The 19,595-nt window shown below is 40.7% G+C and overlaps 1 protein-coding gene across 3 annotated transcripts in view; it reads right to left on the reverse strand.

The window, feature by feature from the left end:
• Nucleotides 1–1,753: 1,753 nt before the first annotated feature.
• The window catches only part of LOC149316413 (ankyrin repeat domain-containing protein 13C-like), a 47,691-nt gene continuing 29,849 nt past the window's right edge, over nucleotides 1,754–19,595 (reverse strand). The window contains exons 13-15 of one of the 3 annotated variants that reach the window (XR_016280487.1): nucleotides 15,498–15,714; nucleotides 8,996–9,109; nucleotides 1,754–7,261 (exon numbers count right to left, since the gene is read on the reverse strand). Coding sequence is in view for 1 of the 3 variants with exons in the window: in XM_089515432.1 (XP_089371558.1) it covers nucleotides 15,584–15,714 (131 nt within the window). In the remaining 2 variants the exon portion in view is untranslated. Of the gene's footprint in view, nucleotides 7,349–8,995; nucleotides 9,110–13,712; nucleotides 15,715–19,595 lie in introns of those variants that run through there. The other 2 variants (XR_016280488.1, XM_089515432.1) reach the window with 2 other exon arrangements.

A 19,595-nucleotide genomic window follows, 5' to 3' on the forward strand; every position in this document is an offset into this window, starting at 1 on the left:
ACCTTGATTTTATTCATGTTATATGGATTCAGTTTAAATGGATCCATTTATGCCATTTCACATAAGAGGCACCATTTTACTACACTATTGTATTTAATGGGACTTGAGCATCCACAGAATTGTGTATCCACAGGTGGTTTTGGAATCAAAGTACAGCAAATACCAATGGCCCGTGTAGATTCATTGCACAACCCTACCATTAGCTTATAGGTGTCATGAAAGTGCAGCAAATTCTTGGTTATCTTGTTATTGCCATTTTTATACTGTCTGGAATGGGGAGAGGCATTTGTGGGATTTTCTGTGTCATGTTTCAAAATAACTTGGCTGGCATTAACTATTATGCCCCTTGATTCAACTGGGTGTGTGAGGGTGATAGAGATGGTGTTTACTGTTTTGTCTCAGGCAGCAAAAGGACTTGGGTAACCCCAGTGCCTTTCAGTGTCTGCACATGAATTGAAATCACTTCAAAGGAAATCTATATGTGTACCTAAGCTCTTGCCCATCCGTGAACTGTGGGGGCACAGGATTTTTAACTGACTAGAGAAACATCAGCCCTCATGTAAAGACTGTGCAGAGCACACAGATATTTGGGATGGTTAGCCTGGTTCTTGAAAGTGAGGCAGGGAGAGTGGGTATGGTTCTGCTGGTGCTCTCTCATGGTTGGTTGGAGTACAGTCGGCCCTTCTCTTATGTGGGGGATCCGTTCCGGACTCTCCCCTGTGTAAAAGAAAAAAATGCATAAGCTCAAGTGTCATTAGAAATAATGGGGCTTGTGCCTGCCATGTGGTGTTGTGTGGTGCCATACACACGCCGCAGAAACACGCCCCATTACTTCTGGGGCACATGAGGCTTTTTTCCAGTGCAGTTTCCAGCATATTCTGGAAGCTGCGTATGATGTGGGTGCATTGTATATGTGTATTTGACTCTCATTAACATTTCCTGGGAACATTGTGGAATGTGTCACCTTAATACAAGTGAATAATTCAGGAATGGAAGTTGGACCAAATGGGAAACAGATCTAAGACTAGCCCAGTCCTTGTATGTGTATTGTGTGTGCCTTCAAGTCATTTCAGACTTATGCTGACCCTAAGGTGACTGTACCATGGGGTTTTCTTAGCAAGATTTGTTCAGAGGGGGTTTGCCATTGCCCTCCCCTGAGGTGAAGAGATGGTGACTTGCCCAAAATCACTCAAAAGGTTTCATGGCTGAGCCAGAAATTGAACTCTGGTCTCCAGGGTCATAGTCCAAAACTCAAACCACTACTGGTGAAATAGCCTAATGCCATGATAGATTTGGGGTTATCAGTAATAAGAAGTCAATTATCACCTGTTTAGAATTTTATTAAGGATTTGCTATTATCAAGGCACGCCGTGGATTTCCCCCAATATCTTGGTTCATCACTACTCAGGCTCTGTGAATCTGGACAAAGAAGTAAGTCCAAATCTATTTCTTTGTGTATCTTTGGGGATTTACTTCCCATAAGGCAGCAGAATGTACACTAGCTGACTTATCTCTGAACCATGGCAACAGTTTGAAAAGGTAAAGCAGAGAGTACACGGAAGAGCCATTTGTCAAGAGCAATTGCAAGCAGTCCAAAAGTGCAGGCTGAGTACATGAATCATGATGTAAAAATGGTGAAGGGCAGGCACTTAGACCAGTTGTGGTAATACTGGGACATAGCCTAGCTGTGGCATGATTTACTAAAGCTGTGTGCAGAGGGACAAGTGCAATGGAGAAAGAATTAAAGTTTGCCTTTGTATCTCATGAGGCATGGGAAATTTAATTTGACATCACACACAATTCACAACTTTGGAAAAAAAGGGAACAGTGGCACCGCAAAGGCAAAGACCTTTCTTATATCCTGGTATTCCCCACCACAACCAATTTTGACTTACAAAAATGTGTTTGCAAATAAAACCGACAATCTGGACAAATGAGTGATAACAAGAGGGTCAAAGCAAAAGTGAGGGAAAGATTTTTTTTTCTTTTCTGAGGAGAAATTTCAGGCTTCTCATTCTTGCTCCAAATACACTCAGCGATACTGAACTTACACAAATTGCTTACATTAAATTCATTTATGTTTTGTATACACCTTATGCACATAGCCTGAAAATAGTTTTATACACAATATTTTTAATATACTGTTCTTTGGTATTATAACTAATTGCTTTTAATCATATTTGTTTTAGCAAGTACATTTATATACCATAGTTTTTTGTGGGTTTTTCGGGCTATGTGGCCATGTTTTAGAAGAGTTTATTCTTGATGTTTCACCAGCTAGAACATGGCCTTCTTCTAGAACATGGCCACATAGCCTGAAAAACCCACAAGAAACTATGGATGCCGGCCATGAAAGCCTTTGATTTCACATTTATATACTACTTATCAGTGCATTTAAGAACTCCCTAAGTGGTTTACAATGTATAAGCCAATTTCCCCAAACAAACTGGGTACTTATTTTAGCGACCTATGGAAGGATGTATGGCTGAGTCGACCCTGGAGCCTTGGCTGGTACTGAACTCACAACCTTGTGGTTGTGAGAGGCTGCAGCGCAGGAATTTAACCACCGCACCACCAGGACTCCCTAGGTTATGTGTAAACAGTATTTTTTATAATTCTGTGCATAGAACATCGAACCATCAGACAGCAAAGGTGCCCCTGTCTCAGCTACTCAAGTGAACAATTTTGGATTTTGGAGTATTTTGGATTTTGGAATTCTAGATAAGGGAAACTCATCTTGTACAGATGACAATAACAAACTGCCATTTGGGACATCTAGTCCTTACACCTTTTACACAGCCCTGTATCTTTTGCTTCTGCCTTCCTGGGAAATACCATGGATTATGACAGAAATAGACAAACACCTGGATGTTTGTGGAACTTCCCTGTGGATTATTTCTCCCCTAAAACCCCCACCCTTGAATATTTGGCACAAAGTGAGAACAATGATATGGCTGGGTGAGTAGCACAACCTGGCGCTGCCATGAGAGCTGGCCCTGAAAGTAAATACTATTCAGATATTGGGGGAATAAACTTCTCTTCTTTGGACTAAAACTCAGAGAAACTCCAGCCAGATATAGCACCCAGCATGACTGGAGTCATTGTCCAAAGGCTAACTGTTCAAAATGCTGGCACCATTCTTGGCAGTCTGAATCACTTGGCAGACTGAAGGCACTTTCACACTATACCTTTATATCATTATGACTCCACCTTAACTGCCGTAGATCCATCCAATGGAATCCAGTAGCCCTTTCACTCTATGCAATCAAAGCACTATGGTTCCAGTTTAACTGCCATGGCAAGATCCCATGGGATTTGCAATTTTGTTATTGCTGTTTTGTGCCTTTTAGTCATTCTGACTTATAATAACCCTAAGGGTTTTCTTGGCAAGGTTTGTTCAGAGGAGCTTTGCCTTTCCTTTCCTCTCAGACTAAAAAGAATGTGACTTGCCCAAGGTCCCCAGTGGGTTTCCATGGCTGAATGGGGATCTGACCCCAGTTCCCCAGAAATCATACTATGTGCCCATTTTTTAAAATTAAAGAAAAAAAATCCTACCTAAATAACCTACAGAGCTGTGATTGAAATGAACTCTGGTCTTCAGAGTTGTAGTCCAGTGATCAAACCACTATATCATGCTGGCTCTTTTATTTGCTGTTTAAGGAGGGCTATTTAGAATTGTCAGCTAAAGAGCCCTAGTACCTCACCAATCCCAGGATTCCACAGAATATTATGATGACAATTAAAATGAAATCATAATGCTATAATGATGTAGTCTGAAAGAACACTAGATCTGCAGTTTTTATGATCCCAACCTCTTTTCCACTACTGATATCTATATGACACAGCAAGATTCTTCTGAGTTCCTCCATTCTGCTAGAATATTCAAATGCTGAAATGCTCAATAATGGGGCCAGAGATAAAAATAACTAAGTGTATAACAGATATTCCTAGGGCTAAGAAAACTCCCCTCAAGCTCCATTAGAATGGATATCAGCAGTGAAAGAATATGGCCGTACCCTTCCTATCAGACTCTCAGAGGAGACCTTGTGGTGGATTGTGCCCAGCACCATTGCAGCCTAATGCACAGTAAACAGTTGTTAGTCAGAGTGATTTGTTTACCCTAGCATTGAAACAGCGTCTCTTTTGTCGCAGTCAGTTTAAATTAAGTGTCTCCAGTACAGATTTAATTTTCAATTAATACGAGTTATTATAGGATAATTAGGGGCCAATTGATTAGGAAAAATGTTACTGAAATATAACAATGTCAGTTATTACACTTTTAACAAACATATTTTTATAATCAATTGGCATTTAATCTTGTTACATGTATATCAAGCCCATTTAAGCATAATTTAACACAAACAAATATTCTGTTTTACACCATAAAACCATAATTTGTTTTGCCTAACAACCATTCTGCTAAATAAATGGAGTTGGATTTTCTGACACTGTGGCTTTCAGTATAGTTACTCATAGACTCTCAGTGCATCCTAGTCATGTCTACGGAAGAGTAAATTTCATTTAGTTCAGTGGAGCTTCTGTGAGTAGAGGCCTATGCCATCCTAGGGAGCTAATTACAGCCAACATCATTTTTGGACAAAGGTGGACAAAGTAAGGTGAGTCAGATGTTGTTAGATCACAAATACCATTAGTCTTGTTCAACAGAGACAGAAGTGAGGAATAAAACACCCTGTAACATTTGGAGGGGCATCCTTGTGAATGGTGAAGCAGACAAAACGTCAACAGAGGACCAAGAGTACATCTGCTTGTATACCTCCATCACAATTGCTACTGAATCTCTGACTGCATAAAAACATTGGCCTTCTATTAGAAAAAAAAAATTTGGTTTGATCCTCTTCAAATAATATCAATTTAATGTTCATTTTTGTCTCTTTTTAGTGCTATTACTTTTTGGTTTTTGTTTTAGTCTGAATTTTAAGTCCCAATTTTGGGAGCTGGCCTTTTTATCTTAATTACACCAGATCTCACTGGTCTTGGAAAATAAGCAGTCAGCTCTGTTTAACTTGGGTGGGAGACTGCCAATGAACACTGGGTGCTGTATGGTATGTTTCAGAGGTAGGAAGTGGCACAACCTTCTGTTAGTATTTCTTGCCTGAGAAAACCCTAAGAAATTTATGAAGTCACCATAAGTTGACAAGCAACCTGAAGGCACATACACATATAGGGTTACTAGTTTAATATTGCTCATCACTTTCCATCCTCATAGTGTAAATTCAGTCCACCCCAAACCTTTGGAAAGGAGCCAACAAGGATTAGCAACCACAATGAGAGCTTGGCTTCTTGAGGCTAAGCATTATTTAATATTTGGGAGTTAGTTAAAACTGCCTGAGTACACAGTAGAAGTGGATGCTTCCAAGTTTAATGTGGCCATGTCATAGAGGACATGTGTGAAGGCAAAGAGAAAGGCCATAACATTATGTGTTAGTTGGAGCTTCTCTTGACATCTCAATTCAAGCTGCATTATACTAATCAGTCCTAACATTTATAAATACAAGGATGATGTTCATTGCAATAGTTCTAGGACTGTAATGTGCACACTCCTTCCATTATATTGTGCTTATTAGAATGCACGCATAGGTCAGCATTCTGCTAGTGACTTGCACAAGTTTAAGTACAACCTATAAATGTGTAAGTCCCTTTTTGGACAGTGCACAAAAGGCTATTTTCTTGCCCTTATACTCCATCCAAAAATCTCCCACAAATGGCAACTGTGAAGCCCTGGGAGGGACTTCTACTGCTTTTTCTTACAGAGGGTCTGGGAAGGAGTGGGAACGAGATTCACACTATGAAGACCTGGCTGCTCTGAGCTCCTAAGGGAAGAAAGTGGTAGTTACACCCCATTTGAAGCAGCCTAATTACTCTAAAGACCACAGAGAGCATCTGGTCTTGGAAGCTAAGCAAGGTTAGTACTTGGATGGGAGACTGCCAATGAACACGACATGCTGTAGACTCTGTTTCAGAGGAAGGAACTGGCAAAACCACCTCTGAGTATTCCTTGCCTAGGAAAATCCTTTGAAATTCATGAGGTCACCATAAGCTGACAAACAATTTGAAGCCCTTATACACACAAACACAAGGCAAACCTATCACAGGGATTTCTTGGCAAGATTTCCAACCAAAGGCCTGCATGAATAAAAAGGTATTAGCTTCTAGGCAACATTATTTATTTGTTACATTTGTATTATATTTATGCTCTAGCACTCCATTTGAGAGAGAATTTTCATTCTGCCCCTCTGATCCAAATAAGTTGGGACCAGTTGCTTCTTTATGGACTGAACCTCTTCTGTCCCTCCCTACTGTCACATGGCAGTAACAGGCCCCCTTCCCAGGTTTTGATAGCTACCAGGTAGTGGGAGAACATGAAACTGTGCATGCAGAGCTACATGCACATGTATGATCTTGGTCGTTATGCACACCTTTTTTGTTTTCTAAGTTGCCCCCTCAAATAACAGCCACTTCAGCACTGTGACTCTCATGGGAGAAATTACTCTATATATTCTCATGAGAATTCTTTTTGCCCCTTGAAATTTCATGGAGGCTTAAATGGCAGTTCTCTGTAGTTTCCAAGGCCTATAACACTTTCCTCTTCCATTTTATTTGAACAACTACAGTAAATCACAATTTGCTGTGACTAGACCTGGAGGGGTTTGAAAGTATCATAAAACTCTCTCTTTTTTTCTCTTGCCCAGCAGGAAGAAAATCAAGGAGCTATCCAACATATGTATAACAATCTTTCTGTTCTGTTCTCTCTTTTGGTAGATTAATAACATGTTAGTGAAGAGATTCAATAACATTTCACAAACAACCATGGCCTAAATACATGTGTTAGAGGCAGTGCAGACTGGCACTTTATGCCGGCCTGTGTGCGAACTAGGGCTGAGTGTCCAGATGCTCCTAGCCCTAGTTTCACTGCCTGGCTGTCATCATGGTGTGCTCCCATCCACACGGTGTATGCCATGATGATGTGTGCCAGGTGCAGTGTCCAAACAGCACCGGACAGAAGGAGCGTCATGACACCATACTGCGGAGTTATGACAACCCATTCCAGGAAGCTGCTCAGAGCAGCTTCTTTTGGGATGCAGCTGCTGAGGAACCAATCTGGGGCAGGAAGGGCTGCCCCTTAGTCCAGACCTCCAGAGAAGGGAAAATCCACATTTCAAGGCAGTCTATTTCATTGTCAAACAGCTTTTACTGTCAAAAAGTGCATCCTGATGTTTAGACGGAGTTTCTTTCTTTCTTTCTGCAATACAAGTATGAATCCATTGGTTCATGTTCCAATCTCTAGATTAGCAGGAAACAAACATACTCCATCTTCTACATGGCAACCCTTCAAATATTTAAAAATAGTTAAAGGCAAAAGATGTATACTATCTGAAGAGACACCAGAGTAAAAATAGATATCAGGTTAATTTTCAGTTTTATCTTCTCCAGAGTAAAGAAGTTCCAGGTTAAGCTCACTAAGCTGTTCCTCATAGGATTTGGTTTCCAGGCCTTTTACCTTCTTGGTCATCCCCTTCTAAACATATTCCAGCTTGTTGATACATGTATTCAATCGGTGTATTTAAATGTAACTACCAGGGGTAATTTAGTTAACAGGTGATACATCTGTTAGGCCCGTTACAAACGGGCATAAAGTATGTGCTCTGCGTGTACTAGGGTTAGGAAGGGGCGTCACTTCCTGACGTTCCTAACCCTAATACACACGGAGCGCATAGAAAATGGTGGTGCCCTATACACATGGGCGCCGCCATGACTACGTCATGACCGTGCCGCCTCCAAACAGGGTGGAAGTGACGTAGTGGGGCTGGCGAGGGTGCCTGAGGCGCCCTTTCTGCAGCCCCGGAAGGAGCTCCATTTCGGAGCTCCTTCCACCTTTGCGTCGCTGGGTGCAGCCTTTACATGGCTGCGCCAGTGACGCAGAACAGAAAGGGGCCAAGCGGCCCCTTTCTCCTCCTCCTCCCCGCCGTCGCCAGGTGTCCTTGGGGCTTGAAGTCCCAAGGACACCCCTCTCCAGGCTGCAGGGAAGCGGCCTTTTGCTGCTTCCCCGCAGCCTGGAAAGCGGCGGATCGGGGCCTCAGAGGCTGCCGCTGTGGCAGCTGAGGCCCCAATCCAGCGGGGAAAGGGCCAGTTACAGGCTGCCCCAAACGGGCAGTCTGTAACGCACCTTAGTTACGATGGATATACAAATCTTCAGATTCATAAATACTGTTTCATTGAATGTTAATTGCCAAGGAGGAACAACAGGAATGGCTGTTCCCACCATAAACAGGTCAAAGCAACCATCTTAACAACCAGATCCTGGGTGTTCCTCATAAGCTCCCCAACTCCCTCTCCTGCAAGATGATAAACCTGTACATACTACACAATTTGTCATGGGCCTCATTAAGTAACTTTTAAATGTAGGTGTGGTGGATTATGGTATCTCATTGCCACTGTTCCAGTTAAGATGCAACTGCAATTCCAAACAGGTTCTTTACTTTTACTGGGAAGGGGGCATCATTTTGTTCTTTGTATCAGGATGCAAAACATCTTTGGCTAGCCCTGAGAGCAGGAGAGGCTTCCTGCTTTCCTGACCTTCTTAGGAGCCACTGTAGAAACAGAATGCTGGATTAAATGGGCCTTCAGTCCTTCAGTTTGATCCACCAGGTTCTTCTCATGCAAACCCCCCCCCCCTTGTAGGTCTCCTTTCCACATTTTTCTAAACCAGATTGTTATTCTATCTTTCCCCCTTGCATTTCATTTAAAAGAAGGACTGTCGATATTATCCTGGTGCTCACATATGTTTAACTGTCTTATTTATTTATTTAGGATTTGAATTAAAAGGCAACAAAAATGCTTTGCCTTGTAATCTTTCAAAATGACACACAGGGATAGCTGACTTATATACACACTGATATTAGTGTGGATTAAACTTCAAAACTGTGCAACAGGTTATTGACTGAAATTAGACCTGCCTTATTATGTATTTACTTACCTGTGAAGAAGTCCATGGAATTACAGGGATGTCCAGAGTATCACAAATTATTTTTGGTTTATGTCCTCCTTGTTCTCCAGGTCTGTAAACACTCTTTGTTATGTCTCTTTGTATCTGGAAAAACAAAATGATTAACTTGCAATTTTAAGCAAACACTCAGTTGAATGAGAAGTCATAGGCTTTCACGGCTTGCACCCATAGTTTTTTGTGGCTAATTTTTTGGGCTATGTGGCCATGTTCTAGAAGAGTTTATTCCTGATGTTTCACCAGCATTTGTGGTTGGTATCTTCAGAAAATGCTGGCATGGAAGAGAGTGGTGTGTGTGTGTGTGTGTGTGTGTGTATTTACTGTGTGACCCTAGCTTGGGAAAAGTGATTTACATGTTAATCTGTGTATTGTTCTGTTGTTGAATGGCTGGGTAAAAAGGATCTGTGAACCTCTCTTCCTGGAAGATGAATTGAAGCACCTGAACTGCTTCAACATCAGAAGGGCTGCCAGAAGCAGAAAAACCCAGAGGAGTAAAGACAAACAGCTGCTGTTTGAGTTAGGCTGTGTCTACATTACAGAACTGGCATATTAGTTTGACACTGCTTTGACTGCCATGGCTCAATGCTATGGAATTCTGGGCTCTCTAATTTTGTGAGATATTTAGCCTTCTCTGTCAGAGAGCTCTGATTCTACAACAAACTACAAAACCCAGGATTCCATAGGATGGGAGCCATGATAGTTAAAGTGGTGTCAGACTGCATTAAGTGTGCAGTCCAGTGAATTTATTCAATTTTGAAATAGTTATAATATTTTAAATTTATTTTAAAAATATTCCCCAGGGAAGTTTACAATACAATTTAAGCCATAAAAACAAACATAACAGTTAAATTACTGCACCATAGCTGTGTCTTGAATTACAAGTGACTTTCAATTACTAAATCAGGTATGTGGTTCTGATCTAACCAAAAAACATGTCAGATGTTTCTCTTTATTTGCTACCATTTCTGTGTCTTCTTGGAATGAAATATATATGATTCACCATTAAACTAAGTTGAGGCATTTGAAGTGAATTGTTCTCTGTGTCTTACCATCATATAGACATAGAAATATAAAGGTTTAGTTTAGAAAAAAGCTAAAGTAGCATTTTGGTTGCACTATTGCACAAAAATAGACTCCTTGTAATTGGGACATTTTAGCTTGTATAATCAGATACAAATGTTGACTCTGACATCATGATAGCTTATGCTTGTACTGTAAAGGTAAATTTCAAATATGAGATGATCCATAACAAATTAGTCACCCAATACAAGTCATAAGCATGCAGCCATTGGAAGCTCAAATATTTTCTTTATAGACGAATTTCAGAGCCAAGTTTGAAAGACTACCATTATTGGACTAAACGCAGAATATCGACAAATGAGCTTTCTGGGTATAGGAATCCATTTTTCACAGTCAATCCCATTCTGACCTGGAGGGGTGTTTTCTATATCCCTGAAGCCTGACTGTCAATATTCCAGCTTTAGCCCAATAAAAGGTATTACCTGAAACTTGACTCTACATTTTGTCTCACTGATAATAAAGGCAAGTAATTAAAAATATTGAGTTAGCTAACAAGACGCATAGTGCATTGTGATGCGCTAGTGACTATGTTCTTTAGAAATCATCTACTGTATCGCTCTCTAAAACATACAGTGGATACAAACAAACTGAAGATATAAACTGGAGACTAGAAAGGGGGGAAAGAACAATTTCCAAGTGTGGTTGGATAAGCAATATACAAAGGAATGCAAAGCATGAGATGTGTCCAACAGTCTCTCCATTTCAGTGCTTGACATGTCTAGTAATGGAGGAAGACAGTCCCAGAAAGGATTATTATTCAGTGGCAGCAAATCCTGAATACATATGAACAGCTGGAGTCTTGCTGTTGGCTCTGAAAAGTCTAGGTTCCTGTGCCCTATTTGCAAAGGTAATGCATAGAAACAAACGTCTTTACTCCAGTCATTCGTTGAACCAAATGCAGTGGCAACCCAAAAAGACAGAAATGTTCATTCTTGTTCTCATACTGTATTTTCAGACCTTAAATGAGAAGGAGGTGCAGTGTGAAAGATGCAAGTCAGTGGTGTGATTGGATTGGAATTAGTGAATTTCCATCCCTACCCTTGGTCACTGAATGAACTTAGGCTACATTCCTCAAACGTCCAACATATATTTCATGTACCAGATGTGATGGGCTTGGAGTGTTGTATCTAGTATTACATATGTATGTGTTTCACCTCCTGAATAAGCTCCTTAGGGCATTAAGATTTGAGATCCTGCTCTGAATTTTCTCTCTCTTTTGAATCAGACTGTCATGTGTGAGGCAGCACTTCTCAGCTGTGGCATTTTTATAGTATAGCAGGGTGATACCAGCCGCACTGCCCAGACACCCCTCCAGTCCTGGCCAGTTATGGCCATATTCCCACATTAGGATTGCATAGTGTAGATATCTGCATGTGAAATTATGCATTTGTTGTGCTATGAAACTGAATGGCCCTGGTCCCATTAAGTATGCACATCTGCATATCAATTGATGCACTATTTCCCCCCATATCCTGAATGCATGCACATAAATACACATCCAGATTTCTTCTCCCTCTGTCCTTGCACCCCTGCATGCTCAGGGGATTCTCCACAGTTTCTAGCATGATCCAGAGCAAATGGGGACTTGTTTTACTCTGGAGAGCTGCCCTGGAGACATGTTTAGCTTGTTTTGGCCCTGTGTGTCACCTGAACAGGTCAGTGTGGGAACAGGATGGGAATGTTTCTTTTCCTCTGTGCAGACACCACCCTAGTTTAATAGCTATCCATGATGAAACCATAATATCTAGCCCAAGCATTACAAACTTCCAGTTATGGCCATGTTCCTGCATTAGGATTGCATAGCATTAGATATCTGCATGTGGAATGATGCATTTACTGTGCTATGAAACTGAATGCATGCCTCTATATGCAAATAAATCATCAGGGAGAAGAAGGAAATGGCTTGTCCAGAAAATAGGACAGTTTTTTCTGCACTTTACTGTGAGTCTCTCCTTTCCTTGTCCAGCTACTTAATTTCATCACTCCTTCCACCAAATTATTGTTTTTCCCCATGTCACTCTGTCACTATTCAGTGCCACTGGTTTGTTTGGTTTGGACTTAATTCCCCCTGCTCCTAAGATTTATCTTTTAAGATTTTTCATAGCCTTGCAGAGTTCAGGCTTAAGTCAGACAATACCTCCATTTTGTATATAAGATTTTGGCTACATCACTATAAGAAAACTTAAACTGGAGTTTGAAGGAATGATGTAGACTCCTCAAGAAAAATCTGAAAATGACATAATACATAATTGTTATTAATCTTTATCTCTAAGTGACATTACCATTAGGGTGAAGTTTAGACTTATTATGCAATCAAGTAGAGTTTTGCTATCCACTTGTTGATATGTTTTGCAACCCATGTATAAGAAAAACCAGTGATTTTTCTTATGTCAGTCACTGGAACAGCATTAAACAACATTCCACCTATTAAATAAAATTCTTAGATTCAGCCAGGAAAAGTCCGAACCGCAACCAAGAGTTAGAGCTCCAAAGAGACTCTTTCTCACCAGTCCACAGGGCCAGACAAAGGGGGCAGATCAATGGAAGCCGGCTTTTATTTCTCAAGGCAAGCCACCCCCCCCAATTTCGTTAGCCAATCCAATTGATTGGCTTGATTTCGCAAGCCAATCACTGCTGCTAACGAAATTCAAATTTCGCGCCAAAGCTAACCCTAACCCAGCCCCCTTAGGTTTCCGTTAGCCCTGGAAATCCCTGGAAAGCCTGTAGATGCACTTTGCATCATTTGAATTTCGCGCCGAAAAGAATTTCGTAACCCGAAAAATCTTTCGTAACCCGGAACAGTTTTTTCCAAGCCGCGTTTTTCGTATCCCGGAAATTTCGTAACCCGGTCATTTCGTATCCCGGGGTACCAGTGTAATTTTAAAATCTACCAATATTGATACACTGGAGAGAAGGGTCTAAACAGGCTAAAATGTCTGAGGGCTCTTTTGTCCTTATGGATAATGGTGTTACACCTTTTATATTTTGGCCATCAAATATACAGTAAATTAAAGCTCTTTCCTCAAACAAAACTTATGAGGCAAAGATTGTGACTTTATGAAATATGACAATAATTCCACTGGCTTGGATTCCAGACTGATCTTTCAACAGACTTGCTGAAATAAATGAGACTAAACTAAAATGGTCCTGCTCTAAACCAACATGAAACGAACCCCTTTGCAATGTGCTAGTGTGACACTTCTTGGGACAATATTTTTATTTTTAGACCTCTCTAACAACTTTGGCATTATTTACCCAATAATAAAGAGGCGCTGACCAATTGCATATTTCTATAGAATTATGGCCATCACCTAATCAAGCCCATTTGTTATGAGAACAGGATTATATATTTATATAAAGCATCTCCTTGTTTTATATCTACTGGACTGATAACAAAGGGCAAGGCTGGATGTTAAAAGAGCAGGCCTCCATTCACACAACAGGTTGTTGTCTTCTCCTCCCATTCCAGCAGCCTCCTCTCCTAAATCTGCTCCAGAGGGTTCCCCCAAGCCTCAGGAGCAAACCGACAGAAGCTGTTAACTGGGTACAACCTATAGTATCAGACATTTGCATGCCCAATGTCTCCTCTATTGATCATCTCACAAGAAGAAACAGAGTATGATTTTATTTTTTTTAAAAATGACAAACTGCCTCTCCATTTTAATGTTCATTATCTATTTACAAGGGTAGGCTGCACCTCTCATAATGGATACTGGTAGTGAAATGGTACTTTCCAAAGCATGGCACCTACAACAATACACACAAAGCCAACAGAGGCTGTGTTCAAACACAGTGCTGTCAGTCTTCATTCTCAACGTCAGTTAAGGTTGGGACTTTGAACAGGTTTACAATATTTCTGGAATTGAGCCCATCACCTCCCACTGTTGTAGGTCACAAGGCTCCAGTCTTCTGGAGCTACTACCTCTTTGCACATGATTCGAGTACAAAGCTACAGTACTTGAGACTATCCTTGCACCTTTTTCCTGACAGAGCTTATGTGGCTCATTAGTCCGGTTTTATTGCGCGCTAACTCACCCCACCTCATTTCACATTCCAAATTATCACGAGCACTGGGCTGTACTACCCAGCACCATGTTTTTCTTCAAGTCTGAAAGCGACTTGAGCAGTTTTGAGAAAAGAAGATTGACTAGACTGCACAAAGAATATACTTCTGAAAATATTTACATTATTATACATTTACACACCACTGGAAGCTAAACCTCTGGATATAAATGAACATAAGTACTGACAGTTTGGGACACATTCTTTCCAGTAAAGCAAAAAGGCTAGGTTATCTTCAAGTTTTATACACTGGAATCATGTGAAGATCCTCATTTTAAAAAATTCATCTGAAGAAAAACAAACAGCCTTTCTCTAATTACCCACACTGGAAAAAACCCTCATACTTATACTTCTGATTTATTTTATTCATTGCAAGCCCTATTCATTTCTCCCAGTTTTTCACTTAAGAAAAGCTTAAGCTCTGAGATTGTTTGTAAGGTAACTGCATATATTCAATATATTTCCAAATGTTGCTGTAACAATGCAAGGTTTGTGTGTTTGATGGGCAGCTTTTGTGGATCAGCTAAGCCCAAACTAAAACGTCAGCAATTCAACTTGTAGGCTAATAAAATCTCCAAGCATGCTCTCCAACACACACAGCAAGGACATTTCCAACCAGTTTGAAAACATATCTGCAGATTTCATGAGAAGATTAATAAACAACTTTCAGTGGAGAAACTGACAGTATGGGAAAAATATGAATAGCACCACAATGAATTGCACTAAGGTGCTAAGAGGAGGTACCTTATTCCCTGCAGAGTGAATGCTCTAGTTCTGAAACGTATTGCAATAAGTAAATGCAACTGTTTAAATGGTTACCATTTGGTTCATTCATCTACAGAAAATTAATTCTTTCTACTATATGTTCAACTGATGTTCAGTTCACAAAATATTACAGAATTTACAATTTATGAAAACAAAGCTTGGAGGAACATTATGAGGGCATCTTGAGGAAGATGGATGTTTTAAAGGGCAAATAGAAGGTAAGACATTTTAGTTTTTTATGCTAATGGTCCAAGAGTGGGGTTTTTTTATTACCAATATATATATATATATATATATATATATATATATATATATGGGGAAAAAACAATGACAGTCTTTATAGCTGTTATGTAAGTATCTGTGGGGAGGTGGGGGGATTCACCGAGTTGCCAGGCTACCATGCTTGCAGGTCTGGATGTACAGTACAAATGTTTGTGATTCATCAGGAGACCTGCCCTCATTTAGACACTAGATGGATGCTTGCTATATGGTACAACTGATTGAGATTCACTCTATGTTCCCTTTCTGAATTCATTTAAACAAGTGTTATCCCTTCCAATTCACCCACTTTACAACACGTCAGTGGGCTTTCTGCATCCTGTTTTTCTCTCTGTGGCATGCTGGTGTTCTTTTACTGATAACTTTCCAGTTATGTTAGAGATCAGGAAAGCGGCTAGGGTCCTCCTTGTAGTCATCGGGAATTGTGAAGATTGATTCATCAAACTCATCATAGCGAAACTCCTGAAAAGTCACAGTGGCCGTGATGGTTGGAAACACAGGTATATCTAGAAAGAACAAAACAAAAACACGGTTGCATTAAATACAAAAACGCACAGTAATGAGCATTTTTGTTTTTAGAAAAAGACTACATCTGGCTCACTTGTTCCATCTCCATGTTATCCTTCTGGACTAACTGGTCTGAGTAGGATAGGGAAGGCAAATTTTTGATGTCTGCAGTCTTTTTGAGTTGGTCCAGAAGGTGATACTCTTGTTCCACTCCATGGACACTGGCCTTTAAGAGTTTTGCCTGTCCCCAATATGTTTCTCTCTTATCTACATCTACAAGAAGAGGTTAATTGGAGATTTAAGACTGAAATCACCCTAGTTACCTCCAGGTGCATGGATCAATCAGTTTGGGCACTGATCAGGGGATACAGATGATAAATCCAAGTAATATGGAAGTATTGCTCATTGCAAGATCTGATGATATGGATGAGGGCTGCAATGAACTGTGGATAGGCTGTTGTTGCTGTTGTGTGACTTCAAGTAGTTTCTGACTTATGGTGACCCTAAGACAGTTTCCTATCATGGAGTTTTCTTTGCAGAGAACCAAGATTGTTCAGAGGAGGTTTGCCATTGCCTTCCCCTGAGGCTGAGAGCATGTAACTTGCCCAACTCAGTCGGTTTACATGGTCAAGCTGGGAACAAAACCCTGGTCTCCAGAATCACAGTCCAACACTCAAACCACTATGCCACAGCCAAGCAATTTGGGGTACACCTCTATTCAGATACCAATGGAGGCAGAAGTTGGGAATGACCAGGATCCAGAGGCTGAGGGGGAGTGACTGCTCAGAGAATGACAGATGATGAGCCATCAGCAAACAAGTCTAGTGTCAGCACAGATATGCTGTGGCCCATCAGCTGCTGATGGGCCATAATTATTTTACCAGTCATATTCAGGCTAATTTTTTTTTAAAAAAAAATCTACACCAAAATGATATTTATTCCTATATTCAGAATAAGGGCAAGAGCAAATTCCATGCAAATTCATAATGGTGGTTTGATTTAAGTTAGTTTAAAGTTAGAAATTACACATTTGGGAAGTATTCTTTTCTTTAAAAAATCAGGATTGCAAATGTTTCCCATAAAACTACATACCTTATTTGGCATGCTATGTAGCCCTGGAGGCACAGTGGTTATATAATAATAATAATAATAATAATAATAATAATAATAATAATTATTATTATTATTATTATTATTATTATTATTATTATTATTTCTATCTTCCCGCCTCTCCCCATGGACTGAAGCAGGATCACAACAAGGTTAAAGTCACAAAGTTAAAATTACAACAGCATTAAAACCACAATAAAAATAAAAACAAAAAACATCAGAATCTAAAAACGGTTGCATCCATCAATCAAGGGGTCAGCTGGTCTCATTCCATACTAATGATCTTCATAGGTGGTCAGGGGGATAAGCATGCCAAAACAGTTCTGCCTTTATATGCCTGTACTGCAGCCACTCACTCACAAACCATAAGGTTGTCAGTTCAATACCAGCCAGGGGCTCTGAGTCAACTCAGCCTTGCATCTTTCCGGGGTTGTTAAAATGAGTACCCAGCTTGTTGGAGGCAATTAGCTTACACTTTGTAAACTGCTTAGTACATTGGTAAGCAGTATAGAAATGCATTTGTTATTGCTATTATTTTATCCCAAAATAGCCATTTAAAAGAACCAGAATACCCTAGTCATTGTTGGATTTTAGGGATAGAGCCAGGTCTAGCTCATGAGGTTCAGAGAGTTGAGGAAAATGGGATGAGCACAACTTTCAGACCCAACCCTAATTTATCAGAAATTTGAATGATGAGTAGGGAAGAAGAGAACTTGTAGAACTGTTAAGTGGGGCAGAAGGGAACATGACCTCAGTGGCCAGGACTACCTTTCAATAATTTAGGCTGCTTTGTCATCTGCAACCTCATCTGGAGTTCTGGCATGGACTACACCTAGACCAGACTTTGCACTACATATAGCTAGGAGAAAATCTGGAAACTTCACCTTCTGCATATTTTAGCCACCAGGATGCTGGGGGCAACTAGGCAGTTTGATCATGTCACATCAGTTTTATATCATTTGAATTAGTTGCTCGGCCATTTCCAGAGTCTAAAGAACTTTTCCCAAAAACTTCACGCCCTGAAGATTCTTAGAGCCACTGGTATCAGCATATCACTATGTTTTTTCAGGTTAGTGCTACAGGAACAGGGTTTTGTTTTTTATCCAATCCAACTTCATTTACTGTATTTGTCTAAAAGACATTACACATCTAATAAAACAATACATACATACATGTACATATATAGAAAAAGTCAAATTAATGAGCCCTCTGCACATTCTACAGCAATAACTTTCAGAGAGATAGACTGTCATGGTCGCCTTGGTTGATGATCTCCATCTGTGCATCGACAGGGGAAGTGTGGCCCTGTTGGTGCTCTTGGACTTCTCAGAGGCCTTCGATACCAGACCATGGTATCCTTCTGGAGCGCCTGAGGGAATCGGGAATCGGAGGCATTGCTATGCAGTGGTTCTGGTCCTATCTCTCGGGCAGGTTCCAGATGGTGTCGCTTGGTGACAGTTGTTTGGCCAAGAGGGAGCTCAAATTGGGCGTCCCTCAAGGTGCAATACTGTCGCCAATGCTATTCAACATTTACATGAAGATGCTGGGTGAGATCATCCGGAGACATGGGGCGGGTGTTATCAGTATGCTGATGACACTCAAATTTGTTTCTCCATGTCTCGGACTGCTTCAGTGACCAGGGAAGGCATTTCCCCTCTGAATGACTGCCTGAAGTCAGTAATGGATTGGATGAGGGAAATCAGACTTAAATTGAATCCAAATAAAACAGAGGTACTCGCTATAGGCAATCCCAATCCGGGTATGGTGATAAGCTCTCCAGTTCTGGACAGGGTCATATTTCCCCTAAAGGACTGTGTCCATAGCTTGGGAGTGCTCCTGGACTCGTCACTTCAGCTGTCATCCCAGGTGGATGCGACAGCCAGGGGCACCCATTATCAGCTTCGGTTGATTTGCCAGCTACAACCCTTCCTGGAATGGGAAATCCTAGAAACGGTTGTACATTCACTGGTAACCTCTTGTCTCGATTTCTGCAGTGCACTCTACATGGGGCAACCCTCATGCCATGTTTGGAAGCTGCATCTGGTCCAAAATATGGCAGCCAGATTGGTGACAGGGAGTTCCAAATTTGATTCTATTACACCTATCTTAAAATCCCTACACTGGCTGCCCATTAGCTTCCAGGCACAGTATAAGGTGTTGGTTATTACCTATAAAGCCCGGCATAGCTTGGACCCAGCTTACCTGAGGGAAACGCCTCCTCCCATACAATCCTTTCCGCACTCTCAGGTCCTCTGGGAAGAACCTACTGCAGTTAGAGATAACTAGACTGAAGACAATTTCTCAGAGGACATTCTCTGTTGCTGCTCCAAAAATCTGGAATAACCTGCCGGATGAGATCCACCATCTAACATTTTTGGAGGCCTTTAAGAAGGCAATAAAAATGCATCTCTTCCGGCAGGCCTTCCCAAAATGATCTCCTCAGAATTTTCACTCTCCATTTGTTTAGCTGTACCCACCGGACTTTAAGCTAGATTTATTTTATTAACTATTTTATTGGGAATTGTTTTAATGGTATTTTAGGGTGGGAGGGAGATTGGGGAACTAGGATCTAATATGTCCTGTTATGCTATTGATAGTCAAGTTTGATTTTATTGTTTTTGTTTGTTGTTATCCACCTCGATCCAATACAGGGAGAGGCGGGATACAATTATTATTATTATTATTATTATTATTATTATTACTACTACTACTTTTAGCAGCCTTGGCATATAAGGTTGTTTTTTTCCCTTGCAAATTAGACTTGCCACAG

Source organism: Sceloporus occidentalis, unplaced genomic scaffold, assembly GCF_023333645.1.
Source record: "Sceloporus occidentalis isolate IW3139 unplaced genomic scaffold, rSceOcc1.0.p SCAF_3, whole genome shotgun sequence".
Lineage (NCBI taxonomy): Eukaryota > Metazoa > Chordata > Lepidosauria > Squamata > Phrynosomatidae > Sceloporus > Sceloporus occidentalis.